Source organism: Suillus subaureus (assembly GCF_016647635.1).
Source record: "Suillus subaureus strain MN1 chromosome Unknown BJ212scaffold_33, whole genome shotgun sequence".
NCBI classification, from domain to species: domain Eukaryota; kingdom Fungi; phylum Basidiomycota; class Agaricomycetes; order Boletales; family Suillaceae; genus Suillus; species Suillus subaureus.
Window position 1 is genome coordinate 509,121 of NW_024538589.1, and position 19,336 is coordinate 528,456.

The following is a 19,336-nucleotide window of genomic DNA, read 5'->3' on the forward strand; positions in this document are numbered from 1 at the left end:
GATGGAGAGGTCGGGATCACTGTATAACGAGAGCGGGGATGAGGTGGATGTGTTTGTTTGGTCCTGAAAGGAAGTATTGGTTGGATGAAAGGAGGCGGAGTATGACATGTGTGAATGAGTATCGTCTCGCAGCCAATTTCGACAAGAACAAATAAAACAAAACTGCAAGGTGTTACTGAATAGAATAGGGATATGCAGGATTGGAGATGCGGATGGGGGGGGGGGGGGGGGTTCATATAAACAGCCAGCAAGCACAGACAAAACCCGGATGAACGGGCATAGACACCTCTTCTTAATAGGTCAGCTTGCTCCCGAGGAGCATGGAGGCCCTAATCCACCCTTGCTCTTCCAAAAATGGGGTCCCGAGACACTAGGTAGCCGCAGAATGGCATCGGATTAGATCTTCAAGGCAAAGCAGGTATTTGAAACATGCCGAGACGCTCAGATGGATATCTGACGGACGAGTTCAACTTGCACGCTACGCGCTAATACTTGATTATATAAGACCCTATAGCATATGTATTACTCAGTACATTTCGCCTCCGTCTGGCAGCGGCATTTCCCACTGCTCGCACTTACTTATCTTGTATGTTTCTCAACATTGGTTACCAGTATGGTTGGTTGCGTTCGGACCCACATTCTGTTCTGTTTGGCCTGCCCAAGGGAGAGAGAAAATAAAACTCACGCAAACCACCCCCTCCCAAGAAGGGCCCACCCACTACAAGTCTTGAAATCATCTGAGTCAAAGATTCCCCAATATCCTAGGCTCAAACACAGCAAAGACGTGCCCAAGCAGAACGATACGAGAGCACGCAAGCACCCCGCGGCATAATGTATATATAGACTGAGCCCTCATCAGCAGACGTACTCTTAATCCATTATGTGAGCACGGCGCGAAGAAAGAAATACCATAGTAGCTGTACAATTCCCTGTGGTTCATCCTGGGGCGTACTTATTTTGACGCACCGTGAAAGTTGTTCAAAAGGTTAGCTGACAGTTCACCCCAGTCCATTCCCAATCTAAATTTCTACAGGTCCTGCTAGTACTCTTGTGCCTTTGTACGGCTTCGATGTTTATTTTTGTATTCTATATTCATGTTTATGCATGACGTACACACAGCCCAGATGTTGCACCTGTAGTAAACTTTCGTACTCTCCGTGCCTTGGGTTCTCGTCTATTGTTCCGATCAGGTAATGAGCGGGATCTCTTCTCTATTTCTGATGTTCAAGGTCACCTTCCGATACATGGGGTTGTGTGGGACGAAGCCGTCCTGGGTATTTATGTGTCACTAGCCGGTGCGTGTACATTCTATGTTTTGTATCGGTTGGTAAGTAGCCAGGACGAAGAACATATATTTATTGTGAACGGCGTCTACAGGGCTTATGCAACAGGTACCAGAGAAATGACAACAAGTCCAAGGGTGATGTTCACCCTAGTCAACCCTATTCAAACCATTTTGAAGACAAACGTCCTCTAGCAGCTTCAAACGAAAATATCATAGTTCCGGCAGACCAATTGATGGACGAAAGCGATGCATGATGATACAGCGACCGGATGTCCCCACGGTATCCATCACTAAACCCCACTTCACCCGCGGCGGATGAATTGAATCGGTGTAAATCCTGACACGATGACATATTTAATGATACATAGAAACTGGCACAGATGCCCACATCTCCCAGCTGGACTGTAGATTTGCTATGGCTGAACTCCCCGAGGATGCTAGCGCTTTGATGTCAGCGATACTGGAGGGTATTTTATATGGTGAGTATCGTGATGGGTTGTCCTGTCCTATGCTCACCGAGCTAAGCCCACCTCTCCAGGTTTTTCAGTCCTCCTGTTTATCGGCACTATCTGGGCTTTGACGTACAAGCGTCGGATGCGGGACGTCAATCGCCCAATCGCTGTAGTGGCCAGTCCTGCTATTGCTAGTGAGCACTGTGGTTAGTTTTTTACTTCTTACATAGGATAGTGTCATCGGCTAACAATTCCAAAGCACATGATCGTGGGCATCGTTCGTATCGAAAACGGGCTGGTGAAGTATCGCGATACGTGGCCAGGCGGACCAGCAGCATTCTTCGCAGACGTTACAGAAGAGACATATGTGATCAAGCACGCGTTATACATTTTCCAAACTGTACTTGCTGATGGGGTGATGGTATGTTCTTATTTTTATCTGCGTTTAAACCTATGGGCTTACAGGAATATCTTGTCTGGCAAAAGATTTATCGCTGCTATGTTCTTTGGCAATCGGTCCGGGTGATCATCCTACCCATTTTGCTGTGGTGTAGCATCATAGGTCGGGTCGCAATAATACTTTGGAAGCCGTGTGCCCTGATACTGCTTCACAGTGACTGGCGTTCGTGCGGTCTATGGTAATTCGCAAGCCACCACCGATCCCGGAGACGTCTTCGCCGCTGACGTTAAAAAATGGATCATGGCATTCATCGTTTCGACTCTTTCAACTAATCTGGTGTGTTCAGGTAAGCACGTTCCCGCAATCCCGATGTCGAGGCTCTGAAAGTATCCAGGACTACTGGTGTATCGCGTGTGGAAGATCGAACGTCGTGTCTCTAAATTGCGTACTTCGAAGAGCACCTGTGATGGTAATTGTGCGCGTGCTCGTGGATGCCGCTGCATTATACTCTGTGATGCTGTTCTCCTTTCTTTTCTGTTTCATCACCGCGAACAACGGAGAATCTGTTTTGTCGGACATCGTGATTCCGCTATTTACCTCTTTTATGGAAAACAACACTGACCTCTGATTGACTAGGTCGTACCTATCTTATCGATCACCTTCTACATGGTGCTTATTCGCATCACGCTCAATTTTCGACATCGCTTCTCGACTGCCAATACTAGACGAACGACTGAGGAGATGGAACAGGGAAACGTGCGGCAATATCCTATGATGCCTTTGGAGGTCCACATATCCCAATTTACTCAGGATGACAGCATCTCAGCTTACAAAGTCGAGTAAAGACCTAGCGTCGACAGGGATTGCGGACGAGAGTTGAAAGGATATTTTGCACTTGACATATAATTAATATGGAATGATTGGCATAAATGGCCTACTACTATGTTTCCTCCAGACATTAATATTTGACCTATCTGCTATGGTGGCGCATTCGAGCTAGGGTGGGCACAGTTCGATTATCGTAAGACTCGAAGCGAATTCACGTCATGCTGGTGGGCGAAGATCTTGACGTGGAAAGGGAGATGACGAATCAGAGGTACCATGACGTCGCGTACGCAGAAAACCTCATGGCAAGCGACGACTAACAACTGTCCATCTGGACACACCTGCCGTGTATGCGATGCATAGTAACCCGCCTATGACGCGATCGTGTGCCACAATGCTTCAAGTTTCAACCTCGCGGGGGAACGCCAAGTCGATGCAAGGCTCGGGAAGTGCTGCTAAATTTATCGGGACGCGTCATAGACCGAAGTCACCGTCGTCGCGCCGTAACAAACGGGGTAGTTGTGCAGGAGTGCCTGGGAACTAGTATAGTGTGAATCGTGAACCTGGGGTAGCGGAGGTTTTGATCCTATCTTCAGTGACACGCCAGAAATATGGTAGCCCAGTAAGCAGGAGCCTAAAAACTTTCGAGCGCTTGACCATTAGTTAATCGGCATTCCAACTTCCCAGCATACGTGACAAGTCGTTTTGTATAAGTCACTCCGTCGCGCGTGCGTGTCGACCAAACTAAATATGTACGGTGGTTAGTTAACTTCCGAATTGACCGATTATTGCATCATCACCGTGTGCGCGTGGCCGAAATCAGCCCGATATTGAGGCTATCAGAATAAGAAGGATATTCAGCGTAGCTGGGAAAGGTAAACACAAAGAAGGTTATATAGCGCTGCCACCTCCGCTTTTCCCATGCACCTACCCCCTAATAACACCCACGCACACCCCAGCTTCCACCCCAACCCCTCCCACTCCATCACCCACAAATACCCTCCTAACCCTCTCACACGCCCACTGCGTAAACTTCAATATCCTGTCAATGGCGCAACGAAGACAGAACACAGTGAAAGCGTGATTATCAACTGCGGCTCCAGTCTTCTTGGCGTGTCGGAAAAGGGGGATGACAAGTCAAAGGGCAGTGTGAGAGCAGATCGTGGCGCAGACGGAAAGGCCGACGAGAAGGCAAACCCTGGCGCAGACCGTAACCCAGAAGACCTCATCTCCCCTCCAGGCGGACACACCTGCCATACACGCATAGCAAGAAGACTCATGACGTATTCGTATCGCTCTTGATTTCGCAGACGATGCGCCAGAAGGATTCCATTTTGGATTCTAGGGTGCTTATGCCCTTTGCGCATATACCCGTGTGTAGACCACCCACGCCGCCGAGCAACATTGCAGGTGCAGTCTGCAACAACACACCTCCTCGGACTACACACGCTACGTATGCGACGTGCGTGGTGATGATGACTTGGAGAATTGCTAGACAAAGGTCAAAAGGTGTGTGGTGTGCGCTGCATGGAGAGTTAGCGTAGGCTATGTCATTGAGTACGATTATTTGAAGGTAGGTCGTTGTGCAGGAAGGAGTCTTGCGAGTGAGGAGAAAGGTCATGGCAAGAATGTCGAGCAAAAAAAGCCGTCAAAGAACAAGTATTCACACATGTCTCCCCCCAGAATCACCACACAAAGCAGAATCGGAGGAAGCGTATAGTTGCTTGATATTATCTCCCATGGCGCTTGCGCTTGTCCTCTTCCTGGGACTGATGGAGGGAGTGGAGAGCGCTGGGATAAGGATAGCGGTGATGGGAGGTGAATGTATTTGTTCGTTACTGGTGGGAGGTGTTAGTTGGGATTTGAGGAGGAAGCAAGGGAGAGGAAAGGAGAAGGAAGGGTGCGCATCAGAATGAGTATGTAATCAGTGTTCAGATTCAGATGCAACACCATAATATATTGTGAACATCATTGCGCACCCAACCCCAAGGACAAATAAACCGAATGAAGCAAACGAAATGGAGCCACAGACACTACGCGGACAAACAAAAACACACACCTCTAACCAATACATCCGAGTCCGAGTCATAGTGCTCGAATACAATGGAAGTAGCGATGCAGATCCCCCGCACAAGAAGCAGAACAATGGAGGACCAAAACCAAAACCAGAATCCCAAAAAGCAACACGAAAGCACCAAACCAAACAGGAAATCTAGAGAAAACGCACCTCTCATCTCTCAACGTTCAACGATGATGATGCCCATCATCCCCCATCTCACCTGCGCCCGTGCAGACCTCGCGTGATACCCTCAGCAAAGCTAACATTGATACAGCGGAGGGAGAAGAAAGGGAAGGGCGCACGTTCCCAATGCCCATGTCCATGTCCCGCAGAAAGCGGAATATATTCGACAGCTTCTTTGGCTACGTATATGCTTGCGAACATGAGGTAGACACGTTGGGCGAAGAGGAGGGTTGTTTGTGTGCGTGCTGGGTAGGATGGTCAGTTTGAGTGGGTAACATGGGGGAATATGCCCACTTGCGCAGACAACGAGGCGATATTTGCTATGGAGAAGGAGCGGCTTATCGCCGTATTTTCCCAGAGTTCTCTGTCTATCTACTGCCAACTTCGAACGTGGGCCTATCGACTACTACGAGCCGTATCAATTGAACCCGATCCGCATTCTTTGACCCGGGCAGGCGAATAGAAGAAAGTATGGAGAACCGTGATTCGGGGTATGGCCGTATTAATGTGCTTGGTGCCGCAGTATCTGAAGCTTTACTGAACTTGGCATGTAGGGTGGAAGACTTGCCAGACGATTTAACATTACTCGAACAACTCAGGACCATGTTGGGGCAGGTGCATTTGGTGATATCTGGAAATGCAATTACAGTGCAAATAGCGGTATTTCAACCTTCGTCAGTCCATGTGTTCGATGCCTTTACCACTGGCATGTGCTGGCTTACGCTGAATCGGTATATAAGGTTGCGGTCAAGGCCTTCAAATTTCCAGAGCATTATAATTCGGAGCAAATCAGCAGGGTAAGTGACATGTGCCGGGAGAACCAGACAAGTGTATTAACTCAATGTTACTTTGGATTATCCAGAAAATCAGGAGACATTGGCATTTTGAAGATTCTACGCCATGACAACATTGTACCGTTGTTGGGTACAGTGACAGGATTTGAACGGATGCCACAATCGCGCTGCTTAGTAACTCCATGGATTCCAAACGGCACGTTGAATGCCTACCTAGCATCTAACCACAGTGATCTCACAGAGCTGGACCGTTCACGTATGGTGAGTAGAATTCTTATCACACCTTTCACTTCTCAAGACTCACTCGAAGTTGCAAGGTAAAGGATGTCAGCGCTGGACTGTGCTATTATTAGTTTCATTATCTTCTCAAGACGTTTGAAATGAGTGGTGACCTACCTTTGGTGCAGTGCACGTACGTGCACGGGATATAACAGGGGTGAACCTGGAGCTGCTGAGGCATTCTTGACAACTAATTTCGAACCTGCAGGCGAATATCCTAATTGATGAGGGGGGCCGTGCAAGGTTGATTGATTTTGGTCTTTCCACTATTGTCCGACCCCTTCTCGGCCAGTCGCAACTGGCTGCGACATCTATAAACCCAGGCGCAATCCACTATGCAGCACCAGAGCTTGTTCTGTCAGACAATGTCCGTGGCCTGCCTCTGGAAAAAACTCATATATACTCTTTTGGTTGTGTAATGCTTCAAGTGAGTCGGTGGTTTGGCCACGAAATGTTTGCCCGAGGACTCATTCAACAGATTCTCTCTGGCCGACACCCTTGGTCTGAGATCAAGCCTGAAAAGTCGGAATTGCGTATCGTTGCTTTGATATTAGAAGGTCATGGACCGCAGCGCCCCGACGGCCATCCTGCAATAATAGACTCAGATTGGGTCATTATACAAAGGTGTCTGTTACGCAAGCCCGAATTTCGACCTTCAGCAAATGAAGTACGTAAGTTCACCGTATTCTTTTACGACGCATTCAGGAGTGCCAATCACTCCCCCTCTAGTTTGCGCACATACGAAGCCACCAAACTTCATTATCTTCGGCGAAACGGGCGTAGGAAAAAGCGCATTGGTAATTCTCATTGCTGGGGAAGAACTCGCCAAGACCTTTTCCGGTGCACAGTTGTGCACACTCGAATCAACTGAGTATCCGGTCACGTTTTCGGATTCCCGGCTTAATGTGAATCTGTTTGACACAGTAAGTGAATACCATGATCTCCAGCATGCCGGTATTCTAATTCAAGAAACATCCAGGCTAGCTTTAACTCCCCCACTATGTATATTGCGAGCTATCTAGATACCTTAGTGAAGGTACACGAACTCATCGTCTCGCTCAAGAACCGAGGAGGTGTACATGGCTTGCTTTTCTGCATCAAGGCTGGCAGAACGTCGAACACTATGCAGCAGAACTACAGATTATTCTTTGGGTTCCTGTGCCAAGAGCAGGTGCCTCTTGCCCTGGTCATTACTAATCTCGAGAACGAGAAGAACATGGCGACTGGTGGATGATGAACAAGGCACATATCGAAAACTCCGGTATTGTCACCGTTGCGCATGTCTGCATCATAACTATTAAGGGCTACCAAAACGCATACGAAGCCAGATACTTCGAATCCAGGAAGAAGGTGCTAAATGTGCTTATGGAACTTGGAAGTCGTGACGCGTGCTTGGTGGATGTGAATGATTGGTTTGCGCGAATGTGCAAGAAGCTGCGAGAGTTTTTGATTCCAGGCAGGGGGCATTTGCGGTCAGGGGTGAATCGTGATAAGATGGCACAGGCGCTTGTGAAGCGTTGCAAGCTTTCCAAGCAAGATGCGATGCGGCTTCTTCAAAGATTGACTCGCAGGAGGACTCGGAGAACTGGGAACTTGCCTGATTTACAGAGTGTCACATCCATATCCGCTATTGAGTACTACCTAGTACGAGACCCTGGTAGTGTTGACCACTCTATTAGTACATGCAAACGCCTGACTCCTGAGTTCAACATTAGAAAATATCCAACGCACGTCCATACCCTCCTGAACTGCCTCGTTTCCTAGTCTCGACATTCTAGTCTCTCCTATGCAGGCCTTAGACTACTCTTCCCCAGCTAGAACCCAAACCACTAGGCACTGGATAAGCAAGTAGTAGAATCAATTAATTCGGAACAGCGTGCTTGTTACGGGTACGGAAATTTCCAATGGTTGAGCTACTGACTCGAACTCATAACTCTCATGGTGGCGCATTCGGGCTAGGATTTACAGGGTGGGTACAGTTCGCTTCACGTCACGCTGGTGGGCGAAGAAACGGAATAGATCTTGACGTGGAAAAGGGAGATGACGAATCTCAATCAGGGGTGGAAACAACATTCCGTGACGCACATACAGAAAACCCCATGGTGAACGATGACTAGCGACTGTTCAATTAAATACACCTATCATATGTGTGACTCGCCTGTGACTCGGACGTGGTCATCCACAATGCTTCAACCTCATGGGGGAAACGGTAGTTTTGATCCTATCTGTAGTGACACATGCCAGAAACATGTATGATAGCCTATGGTGGCCCAGTAAGCAGGAGCCTAAAAACTTTCGAGCGCTTGACCATTGGTTAATCAGCGTTCCAATATCCCAGCATGCGCGTCGACAAGTCGTTTTGTATCAGTCACTCCGGCGTGCGTGTCAACCAAACTAAATATGTAGGGCAGCTAGTTAACTTCCGAATTGACTGGTCATTGTATCATCACTGCGTGCGCGTGGCCCGAAATCAGCCCAATATTGCAATTCTCGGCCTGTCAGAATGAGAAGGGTATTCAGCGTAGCTGGGAAAGGTAAACACAAAGAAGGTTATACAGCGCTGCTGCCTCCGCTTTTCCCATGCACCTACTCCCTGATAACACCCACGCACACCTCAACCTCCACTCCAACCCCTCTCACTCCATCACCCACAAATGCCCCCCTGACCCTCTCACATGCCCATCGCGTAAACTTCAATACATCCTCATCACGCAACGAAGAAGGGACATGTGGTGAGAGCGTGATTATCAACTGCGGTTCCGGCCCTCTTGGCACGTCGGAAAAAGGGGATGTAGAGTCAGAGGGTGAGAGAGCAGATTGTGGCGCAGACGGGAACGCCGGCGAGAAGGCAGACACTGGCGCAGACCGTAACCCAGAAGACCTCATCTCCCCCTGTCCAGGCGGACGAACCTGCCACACATGCGGAGCAGGAAGACTCGTGACATGTTCATGTCGTTCGATTTCGCGGACGACGCGCCAGAACGATTCCATTTTAGATTCTAGGTTATTTGTGCCCTTTGCGCCTGCACCCATGCCTTTCGTGCCTATACTACCCACGCTGCCGAACGATGCTACAGGTGCAGTCTGCAACAACACACCACCTAGAACTATACACGCTGTGTATGCGACGTGCGTGGTGATGATGACCTGGAGAGTTGCTAGAGAAAGGTCGAAAGGTGTGTAGTGTGCGCTGCGTGGAGAGTTAGCATAGGTTATATCATCGAGTAAGATTATTTGAAGGTAGGTCAATGTGCAGAAAGGAGTCTTTCAAATGAAGAGAAAGGTGATCGCAAGAATGAATGAAGTCGAGCAACAAAGCCCTCGAAGAACAAGTACTCACACATTCAAAACCATCTCACCCCCCAGAATCGCCACACAAAACAGAATCGGAGGAAGAGCATATGGGTTCCTCAATATTCTCTCCCATGGCGCTTGCGTTTGTCCTCTTCCTGGGACAGAGAACGATGGATGGAGTCGGGAGCGCTGGAAGAGAGAGAGTGGGGATGGGAGGTGAATGTGTTTGTTCGTTACTGGTGGGAGCTGTTAGCTGGGGTTTAAGGAAGGAGCAATGAAGAGGGAGGGATGCGCATCAGAATGAGTATGCAGTCAGTGTTCAGATGCAACAGCATAATATGTTGTGAACATCATTGCGCACCCAACCCCAAGGACAAATAAACCGAATGAACAGCGAACGAAATGGGGCTGGAGACGAACTGAAACGAAACAAGAGCCACATGAAAAGTGGGAGGGACGAAAAAACATACCTCTAACCAACACATCGTGGTGCTCAAACACAATGGAAGTAAAAAGGAGCGAGAGGAGGACCATGATAACGAGACCGAGGGGGTATTGCAGTCTGATGTCGTTCACGTAGATCCCCAGCACAAGAAGCAGAACAATAGAAAACCAAGATCAAAACCCAAAAAAGAAACACGAAATCCATCAGCTTCACCAAGCCAAACAAGAGAAGAGAAGACGCACCCCAACATCTCAGGTCTCTCATCCCCCCAATGATGATGATGTCCATCATTCCCCATCTCACCTGCGCCGTGCAGACCCAGGCCTCGCGTGATACCTCCAGCTGCGTTCGGTGATGCATTCAAAGTTAACGTTGATGCAGCGGGAGAAGAAGGGGAAGGGCGCCCGTGCCCGTGCCCGTGTCCCGCAGAAAGCAGAATATGTTCGACAGCTTCTTTGGCTACGTATACGCCTGCGAACATGAGGTAGACACATTGGGCGAAGAGGAGAGTTGTTTGTGTGCGTGCTGGGCTGGGTAGGGGGTTAGTTTGGGTGGGTAACATGGGAGGTAGAGAGGGTAGAGGGTGGGTGTAATGTGGATGTATGCGCGCTTGTGCAGACGACGCTGCGATATGTGCGTGGAGACGACCGAAGAACAAAACTCACCCAAAACCACTCTTGCTTCTCCCAAGAAGAGGCCCGCCCACTGCGATTCCAAATGCGTCGAACACGACCCAATACCCCAGGCCTGTACAAGCCAACGACCCGATAGCCTGTCCCCGCACCCAGAGCAACGCACCCAAGCAGAATTGCAGTACGCATGCAACTCGCGCCAAAAGACCGTCTTTGCGTAGATTCAAAGAGAAATAAGGCGAGGGAGGGAGTGCAGGGGATGCTGAGCTGGAACGAGAGCTTGTGCCTGTTGTAAGATCGACGTTGCCAGAGCCTGCGCTCTCTCCGCCTTGGATGTTGCTCGCCGGACTCCACGGGGACATCGGAGCAGGGGTAGGAGCCGTATGCAACTCCTCAGGTTTTGCTTCTGGTTGTGATTGACGAGCAGGATCAAGGAAAGAAAAGAAGTTATGAGAGAGTGAATGTTTATGATGATGACCTCTACGTGCTGTCACGCCAGCTGGGACTGCACCTGTAGAGTTTGACTTGAGCATAGAGCCCGAGGAGCCGAATGAAAAAGAAGCTGTACGGTCATGCCCGATCTGAAGGGGCTCGCTTTGAGATGCGGGTATATGAAGGTCGATTTGGGATTGTGAATTGTTATTTGGGGCAGATTCGACGTCTGAAGGGAGATCTTCAGAGATGGTTGCGTGCGGGCGGGGAAAGAAAAACGATAAGTTGCGCGAGTGCATTCGGCTGTGTCTTCGTCCGTGTCCTCTGAGTCCTTCTGCGGCGTCGTCAACCTGACCCGGCTCAAACGGATGAAGTGGGACATGGAACGTATTTGCGAGCGGAGATGACACGGGTGGCACGAATGGACCCGAGGATATGCTTCGTACCCGAGCATGTGATGCACGGAATGGAGAGGTAGGCGGTGAGTTTAGAGAAATGCTAGGTGGACGTTTCACTGTTGGTGGACGCGCTGGTATTCCTGGACCAAGTTGTGGTAGTCCAAGCCTAGCAGGCGCCGCTGTCAACATAGGCGCCGTCGTTGGCTCATTGTTTTCTGGAATGAGGACAAACGTGTCACTGTCGTCTAAGTCTTCCTTGCTGGACTTTCGGCGGTGCATGCCTGCACTGCTAAAGTAATTATGATTCTAAAGAGAGTGGAATGGAGAAGGAGTGGCTTAATGGTCGTCGTTTAATTTTACGTCCTGGGTCACCTGCTTATTTGGACTTGCAAGTGACATCCTTTACATCAACCACCATCCGACGTCAACGATAAAATTTAATGCCAGCATCGATGAACAAAATCATCTAATATCAGTTCCGCAAAGTACTAGAGTGCGACCACCACGGTACGACGCTCAAAGACCCTCTTTTCCCACTCAGAAGTAATAACCACGACGTGATTCAGCGTCATGCTGGCGCTACGTCCATTACAAGCATGCCGCTGGGTGGTGTGATCCTGATACCTTGGTCGAGGATAAATCAAAGGCATTCAAAGTGAGCATCCCCGCCCATCATAATATAACACGTTACATCTCTCGCGCTGATTTTGCGGGAGCGTTGTTTTTATAAGTGGTGCTCTTCCTCATAGCTCATGATGTATTGTCATCATATAAATTCACCGTTGGACGCGCGATACGCCTTCTCCGTGTCAACTTCTCGCACTGGTTCCAGCTCGAACAAACTGATGGGCCTGAACAATTATACGTGAATGCCCTCCACGGTCCTCCGTATTTGATATGTCTTCCCTGGTGCGTTCAACGCGCGCCCATGTGAGTCGGGAAAGTTTATGCATACTTATAGTACTGACTTGAATCGCCTATAGCTGATGACTTGGCAACTTTCCAGTCATCTTGAACTCGGTGCGACGTCAACATTTTCCACTCTCGTAACGGCACCCACCCAATGAATAGGCCCTAGGCCTTCTTGCACTCCGTAGTAAGGCTAAAACCCTTGATACCTGTGCCCATCCAACCGCCCTACACGCTCCTTTTAAACGACTCACGCGACCGAAGTCCATCTCCAATATTTATCCCCCTAATTGCCAGCAAATCCCTTGATCAAGTAGCCGCAATCCACATCCACGCTTATGCTTTCTTGCCTACCTTCACTTTAGTTTCCATCATGTATCAGCTCAGTCGAACTCGGATAAACCGGATTGGCTCAGTTTCGCAGCTGTCAACTTCTATCGTCTCCAGTAGTCTGTATTGTAAGATCAAAACAAACCGTATCCTATCTTGCAGTATGCCAACGGTAGCAAGTCTGCAGCTGCAGGACCAGCATCTATCATCACGGCCAGCCATCGACAATATGAGTTCAGCATCGTGGCGTTGGGCCCGTTCCCTACATTTTGAAGTCGATCGGTGAAACTTGGCAGCTCGCTTTGAACTCGCTTGGCACGTACGTCAGCACTTCCGAACCTCTGAATCTTGACATCGTTACTTACAACGCCAAGGTTATTGTCCTCAACAACTTCAACCATTTCCTGATAACCAATGATATTCAGGCAAGGACATCTTTGTTCTGGAAGACGATGGAATAGTTTTTATCTGCGGTATGATGTAATTTCTGACTGAACGATTCCATTACTACGCAATCTGGGGGCAAATTTGCGCTATCGTGGAAGTCATGGGTTGCCAGGACCGGGACATCTACACGCCAAAGGAAGCATGGATGACTGTGGAGATGGTCAGTCGTTACTCTGTGCACGGAGCGCGCAAGAGTATCGATGACAAACAACCGCTCTGGGGCTGCGAAGAAAGAAGACCTGTGATCAGATCAGATTCTGCGCGCTGGAAGGTAAATTAAATCCTGCCATTGGACACACGTTAGGGTCGCACTGTCACAACTGCTTATCGTCATGGAACGTGATTAGAACAGACGCTCACATGTGCACATTTAGTTTGGCCTCATCAAACCCGTTCTTGAGGCGCCAGCATGTCAGGAGTCATAGGTTCCCTGTTACCAATATTCTGAAGTACTTTGGCTTCCAAATCTTGGGAAGAGTAAGGCACGTGTATCAAGGCAGATGTCAAGACCTCCAGCACCGCTCGGCAAGTTTTCACTGGCTAGTTATGTCTAATTTGAAGGTCAAGCTTACCATAGCACGTCTGCTATTGCCCATGCCGAATGTCCACCGGGACTCTCTGCTTCTTACACCCTCCCGTCTCTTGCCCTGATGTGGTCTGACGACTGTACCCAACAACAATGTCCTGCCTGCAGTCTCTCACAACCCACGTACCTATTCCTTCGTCTTCCGCTAGTACACGGACAATTTAAGGGAAGAACACCACAATGCAAACTTGATTCTCGCGATTCTAGCCAACGAGGTTTTCGAGGGCCTCGCGTATCTTGTTTTCGTGACCGTCGGAACGCTCGAGAGATAAAACTGGCCTATTTCCAATCTACCCCCATTGTACTGACGCCCGCCAGTAAAATACAAATAGTGAACAGGACGCATACGGTGATACACCGAAAAGTGACATCCAATAATGCGCTTACTAGTTTTCTGCGCCTTCCTCTACCTCGTTGGAGTCACCCGAGCTGCACCTACAACAAACACATCAAATACTACTACTAGCGACAGTTTGAAAGCCCCATCATTCACGACCAGAACCCTATGGACAATCATCTCCAGCTCCGTCATCACTCTATTTGCTTGTATTTACAGTGCCATTCACATCAATATTCCGAGTCCCAAGGACAGTCCCTATCGTATCTTACGGCGGAGACTTGGCATCATGATAATGGCACTCATCGCTCCTGAACTGATGGTGACATGGGCTATGCGCCAGTGGTTCAGTGCTTGCTATGTTACAAGACGGTTCGAGAAATCGGGGTATCCCAGCGTTCTTCCGGAGCAGGCGCAGTCCGAAGGTGAGTTGTGCTTTCAGAAACTCTGTATCTCACCATTTACTATACCTGTCCTTAGAAAAGGAGCCCGAAGCACCTGAGCAACATGAAAATCGTTTCCTTCGCCGCCTTCTCATAGTACTTGCTACACGTATATTATCCGTGCTGATGTTTCTTCGGCGTTTCCCTGCTGTCTTTGCGAGGTGGATCCAAAGGTCGGTTAAGGCTTATTTCTCAGAGCAATCTGAAGGTAAGCCCCACTCGTGCTCACCCAGATGTTGATTCATGTGCATCATTAGATGATGCATGGACTAAGACACACAGCTTCTTTGTGCTGATGGGTGGCTTCATGCTTTATGTGGACGGGGAACCCTACCTTACACTACGTCCTGACTCCATTCTCAAACTGATGCGTGACCGGTGCATCGACGCCCCTACCCTAACGGCAAACCAGATCCACGACAGGAGCAAAGGCAATGCGATATCGAAAGGACTGATCATGCTCCAGGTGGCCTGGTTTATTATGCAGCTCATCACCCGCGCCATCTATCACCTCGAGACCACCCAGCTCGAAGTGGGGACACTCGCTTTTGCGGTCCTCAATTTCATAACTTATGCTGTGTGGTGGAACAAGCCTCTCAATGTGCAACGTCCACATCCGGTATACTGGAAATCAACCACGTCAAGGCCAGAGGATCACGTTTAGTATGTATGTGCCTCGAGGATTGCATCGCTGCTAATTATATCTGCTTTAGTGTCCCTGAAAGCGACCAAGTCGCTGTATGGGAGATCTTGTTTCTAGTTATCCGCCCCATTGATGAACTGTTAGGCTTATTTTACATTCCCACATCTCGAAAGCTCCGAGTTCCAACATTTGATGGCAGCATCAAACTCGAGTATTCAGACAGGGAAGTTCTTGTGTGTGCTGGATTGCTTATGGCAACCATATTTGGCGGCATCCATTGTATGGCTTGGTTTTTTGCCTTCCACACATATCAGGAACAGGTGCTATGGCGCATGAGTGCCGTCGCCATAACTTGCACACCCTGGCTTAGTTTGTTCACTTTATATCTTCTTGGAGTCCTAGACACACCAGATGCGGTGAGCTGGCCTGTATGTGTATTATATGCCATGCTGTACATCACAGCTCGTGCCATCCTCTTGGTACTTATGTTCACCACTTTACGCAATCTTCCTCCTGACGCATACAAGACGGTGTCATGGATTACTTTGGTGCCGCACTTATAATTCCTGATCACGGTATACTGGTGATACATTTATACTTTTGTAATGACCGAGCTAAATCATGACGCGATCACATGACCTTGCACGTGTGGCATGACGCGAACCGAACAAACTTTGCCTAAGTCTTGCTTGAACTTGCTCATCACAATGGACGGCAGCAAAATAGGGCTGTTTGGTATGCTGCGGCTGGTGAAATGGATGACTGATGAGCAGGTAGCAGCATTACCGATCAACGAGGAGACAATTGCCTTTGAACGCGACCCGACGGCAGCAGTGTTCGTCTGTATTGCCCAGAGATCAATGCTCTGCACGTGAAGATTGTGTTGCTGGAAAAACATGGCATGGTGCGTGGCTTATTTGTCTATAATACATACACACCATTTGCGTTGGCAGGCCTTCAATCCTCGACGTCTTTGGCAGAGCATGCCTCACCATCGACGGCTGTGAATGGAGTGAAGGCCGGATCCTGGAGGAGACGGTGAGTGCATGACTTGTTTTTATTTTTCGAGGTGGGGAGACGAATATGTGATTATGGGAGTGTACAGCCGATGTTTTGGATTGATTTGAAGTTAAACAGACATGTGGGTAGAAGGGGAGCTCGTCATGTCAACTTAACTTCTTCCTTGCCCATCGTTCTATATTCTCTTCTCTTTCCTTGCACAACGCAATAAGCTTACCGGGTGACCCATCTCCCGATGACGCGTCTTCTTCATAGCCACCACACCCGGTGTCCTGCGTCGCACACGACAATCTTGCATTGGCCAGCTGCATTTTAGCTTGGCCTCAAACCCACTATACTTTGGCTGGCGGAGCCTTGAAGGATAATACATACAGTATACGCTGAAGCAGCGCAGACTCGGATATCGCCGAGGAGCCGATTCCTCAACCGAGCACATGGCTCAAATTCCTCGATGCTGTACCGCGCAGGCGTTGTTATGGGCTTTCCGCTTGAGTTCCACTGCGCCCAGAGAAAATGCCAACAAAGATCAGCAAGATGAGGATAAGGGCGAGGAGGGCGAAATCAGTCTCCCATTTGTTTCTTTTCGTCACTACTAACTATGAACAACACCAACACGCGCAAATGGACCTTGACCAAGACGCACAGTCCCCACCCCCATCCTCCTCTCCTATTCACATCACACCCCGAGCCAAACTAGGTCTTACACCCACAAGAGCCCCCGACTCTGGGCTCATTCATGATGCCACAAGTATTACACCCACAACCGGGTGTTGACATTGGCCTGGGTTCCAAGAGTGTTGAGCCGAAGTGACGCATTGAGGGTTTGGAGTGCGGGATGTGGAGTGAGTGATGACAAGGAAAAAGTAGTGGTAGGATTCTGTAGCCCGCGGGTGAGTGAGGAGAGGAGTATAAGTGTCGCCGACATGGGCAGAATGACACCATGTTCCCTCTGTAGAGTTGTGTATCCTTGCCCATACTAGACGTCAGATTTCTGGCAAGTATTGATACGTGACCATTAAGTGACATGATCTCAACCTCCACCCCAAACCCCCTCACTCTATCACCGATAAATGCCCCCTTAATCCTCTCACACTCACCGCGTAAACTTCAATACCTCATCGCACAACGAATGTGGGACATGTAGTGAAAGTGTTATTATCAATTGCAGTTCTGGTCCTCTTGGCGCGTTGGGGGGGACAGGGTGAGAGAGCAGATCGTGGTGCAAACGGGAACATCGACGAGAAGGCGGACCCTGGTGCAGACCGTAGCCTAGAAGACCTCATCTCCCTCAGTCCAGGCAGACACACCTACCACATATACGGAGCAGGAAGACTCATGACATGTCCGTGTCGCTCGATTTCGCGGACGACGTGCCAGAAGGATTCCATTTTGGATTCTAGGGTGTTTATGCCTTTTGCGCATATACCCGTGCCTTTTGTGCCTATGCCACCCACGCCGCCGAACAACGATGTAGGTGCAGTCTGCAACAACACACCGCCTAGGACTATACACGCTACGTATGCAATGTGTGTGGTGATGATGACTTGGAGAGTTGCTAGGGAAGGTCAAATGGTAGGTGGTGTGCGCTGCGTGGAGAGTTAGCGTAGGTTATATCATCGAGTAAGATTATTTGGAGGTAGGTCGTTGCGCAGCAAGGAGTTTTGCTAGTGGGGAGAGTACTCACACATTCCAAAACCATCTCACCCCACGAAATTGCCACACAAAACAGAATCGGAGGAAGAGCGTATGGGTTGCTCAGTATTCTCTCCCATGGCGCTTGCGCTTGTCCTCCTCCTGGGGCCGAGAACGATGAATACAGTCAGGATAGAGGGCCGAGATGGGAGCCGAATGTGTTTGTTCGTCACTGGTAGGAGGTGTTAGTTGAAGTTTAAGGAAGGAATAAGGGAGCGGGAAGAGGGAAAGGGAAAAGTGCGCGTCAGAATGAGTATACAATCAGTGTTCAGAAAGACAACCTACTATGAACATCATTGCGCACCCGACCAGAAGGACAAATAAACAGAATGAATAGTGAATGAAATGGAGCTGACAAAACTCGGACAAAACTCGAACCACATCAAAGGAGAAACGAATGAAAGCACGCACCTCTAACCAACACATCGTGGTGCTCGAACACAATGGAAGTAGCAAGGAGCGAGAAGAAGACGATGATAACGAGACTGATGGGGTATCGCAGTCTGATATCGTTCACGTAGATCCCCAGCACAAGAACCAGATCAAGAATCAGAATAATAGAAGACCAAAATCAAAATCAAAACCCCAAAAAGAAACATAAAATCCATCAGCTTCATCAAACCAAACCGGAAAAGAGAAGACGTACCCCAGGCCTCTCATCCCCCCAATGAGGGTAATTGGCTGCCAGTGGGCTGAGGGTTATAATTTGGGCCCCGTGCTACTAGTAGTAAATGGTGGGCATGAACATGTGGGAAACATGAGGTCACCACGCCCAGGTGGTACCCGGGGGTATACTCTATTTATGTGCACACTTAAGACTCACCCCAAACCACCTTGCTATCCATTGCCAACTTCGAACGTGAAATACCTTAGGCTTCGAAACATCAACTACGAACCGTATCAACTGTACCCGATCCACATTTCTTTGACTGCAGGCTGATAGAAGAAAGTATGGAGAACCGCGATCCGGGGTATGGTTGCATTGTGATTGGTGCCGAAGTATCTGCAGCTTTACTCAACTTACCGTGTAGGGTGGAAAACGATTTAACACCCTTTATCACTCGAACAACTCAGGACCACGTTAGTGGAGGTGCATTTGGCGATGTCTGGAAATGCAATTACATTGCAGACAGTGATAATTCAACCTTCGTCAGTGCATGTTTTAGATGCCTTTGCCATGCGCTGGCTTACGCTGATCGATCGGTACGTAAGGTTGCGGTCAAGTCATTCAGATTTCCAGAGTATTATGATTTGGAGCGAATCAACAGGGTAAGTGACGCGCGCCGGGAGAATCGGATGAGCTATATCAACTCAATGCTACTTTGAATTATCCAGAAAATCAGCCGAGAAATTGGTATTTTTGAAGATTCTACGCCATGACAACATTGTACCGTTGTTGGGTACAGCGACAGGATTTGGACGGATGCAAGAGTCGCGCTGCTTGGTAACTC

The 19,336-nt window shown here is 48.9% G+C and overlaps 9 protein-coding genes across 9 annotated transcripts; 7 read left to right on the forward strand and 2 right to left on the reverse strand.

Annotated features, from left to right (window-relative positions):
* The first annotated feature begins 1,617 nt into the window (after nucleotides 1–1,617).
* On the forward strand, nucleotides 1,618–2,878 carry BJ212DRAFT_1379244 (uncharacterized protein). Its single transcript, XM_041336585.1, has 7 exons — nucleotides 1,618–1,745; nucleotides 1,816–1,909; nucleotides 1,997–2,158; nucleotides 2,224–2,299; nucleotides 2,352–2,483; nucleotides 2,532–2,550; nucleotides 2,594–2,878. The coding sequence occupies exons 2-7, from the start codon at nucleotides 1,880–1,882 to the stop codon at nucleotides 2,763–2,765; spliced, it is 591 nt and encodes a 196-aa protein (XP_041189421.1). The 5' UTR covers nucleotides 1,618–1,745; nucleotides 1,816–1,879; the 3' UTR covers nucleotides 2,766–2,878.
* Nucleotides 2,879–3,695: 817 nt separating this feature from the next.
* Nucleotides 3,696–4,423, forward strand: BJ212DRAFT_599209 (uncharacterized protein). The gene has a single exon (XM_041343624.1). It carries the CDS (start codon nucleotides 3,884–3,886, stop codon nucleotides 4,262–4,264), a length of 381 nt encoding a protein of 126 aa, XP_041189422.1. The 5' UTR covers nucleotides 3,696–3,883; the 3' UTR covers nucleotides 4,265–4,423.
* Nucleotides 4,392–5,017, forward strand: BJ212DRAFT_599266 (uncharacterized protein). The gene is made up of 2 exons (XM_041343625.1): nucleotides 4,392–4,471; nucleotides 4,536–5,017. Exon 2 carries the CDS (start codon nucleotides 4,582–4,584, stop codon nucleotides 4,876–4,878), a length of 297 nt encoding a protein of 98 aa, XP_041189423.1. The 5' UTR covers nucleotides 4,392–4,471; nucleotides 4,536–4,581; the 3' UTR covers nucleotides 4,879–5,017.
* Nucleotides 5,018–5,471: 454 nt separating this feature from the next.
* On the forward strand, nucleotides 5,472–6,409 carry BJ212DRAFT_599381 (uncharacterized protein). The gene is made up of 6 exons (XM_041343626.1): nucleotides 5,472–5,695; nucleotides 5,759–5,878; nucleotides 5,945–6,001; nucleotides 6,067–6,259; nucleotides 6,309–6,315; nucleotides 6,370–6,409. Exons 1-6 carry the CDS (start codon nucleotides 5,676–5,678, stop codon nucleotides 6,375–6,377), a joined length of 405 nt encoding a protein of 134 aa, XP_041189424.1. The 5' UTR covers nucleotides 5,472–5,675; the 3' UTR covers nucleotides 6,378–6,409.
* Nucleotides 6,410–6,510: 101 nt separating this feature from the next.
* BJ212DRAFT_1379261 (uncharacterized protein) lies at nucleotides 6,511–8,063 on the forward strand (the record flags this gene model as incomplete). Its single annotated transcript, XM_041336586.1, is given in 6 exon segments — nucleotides 6,511–6,948; nucleotides 7,007–7,200; nucleotides 7,257–7,463; nucleotides 7,520–7,786; nucleotides 7,794–7,836; nucleotides 7,898–8,063. Coding segments are annotated over 4 exon segments (888 nt in total), but the record flags the coding sequence as incomplete, so codon positions are not given.
* An 800-nt stretch (nucleotides 8,064–8,863) lies between these two features.
* Nucleotides 8,864–11,757, reverse strand: BJ212DRAFT_1302535 (uncharacterized protein; the record flags this gene model as incomplete). The annotated part of the gene is made up of 6 exons (XM_041333279.1): nucleotides 8,864–9,348; nucleotides 9,376–9,467; nucleotides 9,618–9,726; nucleotides 10,042–10,133; nucleotides 10,259–10,546; nucleotides 10,682–11,757. 6 exons carry the CDS (start codon nucleotides 11,755–11,757, stop codon nucleotides 8,864–8,866), a joined length of 2,142 nt encoding a protein of 713 aa, XP_041189426.1.
* Nucleotides 11,758–13,858: 2,101 nt separating this feature from the next.
* Nucleotides 13,859–15,773, forward strand: BJ212DRAFT_599553 (uncharacterized protein). Its single transcript, XM_041343627.1, has 5 exons — nucleotides 13,859–14,512; nucleotides 14,568–14,738; nucleotides 14,788–15,193; nucleotides 15,244–15,312; nucleotides 15,373–15,773. Exons 1-5 carry the CDS (start codon nucleotides 14,128–14,130, stop codon nucleotides 15,734–15,736), a joined length of 1,395 nt encoding a protein of 464 aa, XP_041189427.1. The 5' UTR covers nucleotides 13,859–14,127; the 3' UTR covers nucleotides 15,737–15,773.
* Nucleotide 15,774: 1 nt separating this feature from the next.
* Nucleotides 15,775–16,254, forward strand: BJ212DRAFT_599562 (uncharacterized protein). The gene is made up of 2 exons (XM_041343628.1): nucleotides 15,775–16,077; nucleotides 16,127–16,254. The coding sequence occupies exon 1, from the start codon at nucleotides 15,827–15,829 to the stop codon at nucleotides 16,046–16,048; it is 222 nt and encodes a 73-aa protein (XP_041189428.1). The 5' UTR covers nucleotides 15,775–15,826; the 3' UTR covers nucleotides 16,049–16,077; nucleotides 16,127–16,254.
* A 1,631-nt stretch (nucleotides 16,255–17,885) lies between these two features.
* Nucleotides 17,886–18,709, reverse strand: BJ212DRAFT_1379290 (uncharacterized protein). Its single transcript, XM_041336587.1, has 3 exons — nucleotides 18,532–18,709; nucleotides 18,297–18,388; nucleotides 17,886–18,057 (listed from the first exon to the last, which is right to left on the reverse strand). The coding sequence occupies exons 1-3, from the start codon at nucleotides 18,543–18,545 to the stop codon at nucleotides 17,894–17,896; spliced, it is 270 nt and encodes an 89-aa protein (XP_041189429.1). The 5' UTR covers nucleotides 18,546–18,709; the 3' UTR covers nucleotides 17,886–17,893.
* Between the last annotated feature and the right edge of the window lie 627 nt (nucleotides 18,710–19,336).

Coding starts and splice junctions, on each gene's coding strand:
- BJ212DRAFT_1379244 (XM_041336585.1), top strand. CDS start 1,880: ATGCGGGACGTCAATCGCCCAATCGCTGTA. Junction 1,910..1,996: donor TCAATCGCCCAATCGCTGTA/GTGGCCAGTCCT, acceptor ACAATTCCAAAG/CACATGATCGTGGGCATCGT. Junction 2,159..2,223: donor TACTTGCTGATGGGGTGATG/GTATGTTCTTAT, acceptor GTCTGGCAAAAG/ATTTATCGCTGCTATGTTCT.
- BJ212DRAFT_599266 (XM_041343625.1), top strand. CDS start 4,582: ATGGCAAGAATGTCGAGCAAAAAAAGCCGTCAAAGAACAAGTATTCAC.
- BJ212DRAFT_599553 (XM_041343627.1), top strand. CDS start 14,128: ATGCGCTTACTAGTTTTCTGCGCCTTCCTCTACCTCGTTGGAGTCACC. Junction 14,739..14,787: donor TTTCTCAGAGCAATCTGAAG/GTAAGCCCCACT, acceptor GTGCATCATTAG/ATGATGCATGGACTAAGACA. Junction 15,313..15,372: donor ATCCGCCCCATTGATGAACT/GTTAGGCTTATT, acceptor ATTTGATGGCAG/CATCAAACTCGAGTATTCAG.
- BJ212DRAFT_599562 (XM_041343628.1), top strand. CDS start 15,827: ATGACGCGAACCGAACAAACTTTGCCTAAGTCTTGCTTGAACTTGCTC.
- BJ212DRAFT_599381 (XM_041343626.1), top strand. CDS start 5,676: ATGGAGAACCGTGATTCGGG. Junction 5,696..5,758: donor ATGGAGAACCGTGATTCGGG/GTATGGCCGTAT, acceptor CTTGGCATGTAG/GGTGGAAGACTTGCCAGACG. Junction 5,879..5,944: donor ATAGCGGTATTTCAACCTTC/GTCAGTCCATGT, acceptor TCGGTATATAAG/GTTGCGGTCAAGGCCTTCAA.
- BJ212DRAFT_1379290 (XM_041336587.1), bottom strand. Junction 18,058..18,296: donor CCACGATGTGTTGGTTAGAG/GTGCGTGCTTTC, acceptor ACCTCCTACCAG/TGACGAACAAACACATTCGG.
- BJ212DRAFT_599209 (XM_041343624.1), top strand. CDS start 3,884: ATGCACCTACCCCCTAATAACACCCACGCACACCCCAGCTTCCACCCC.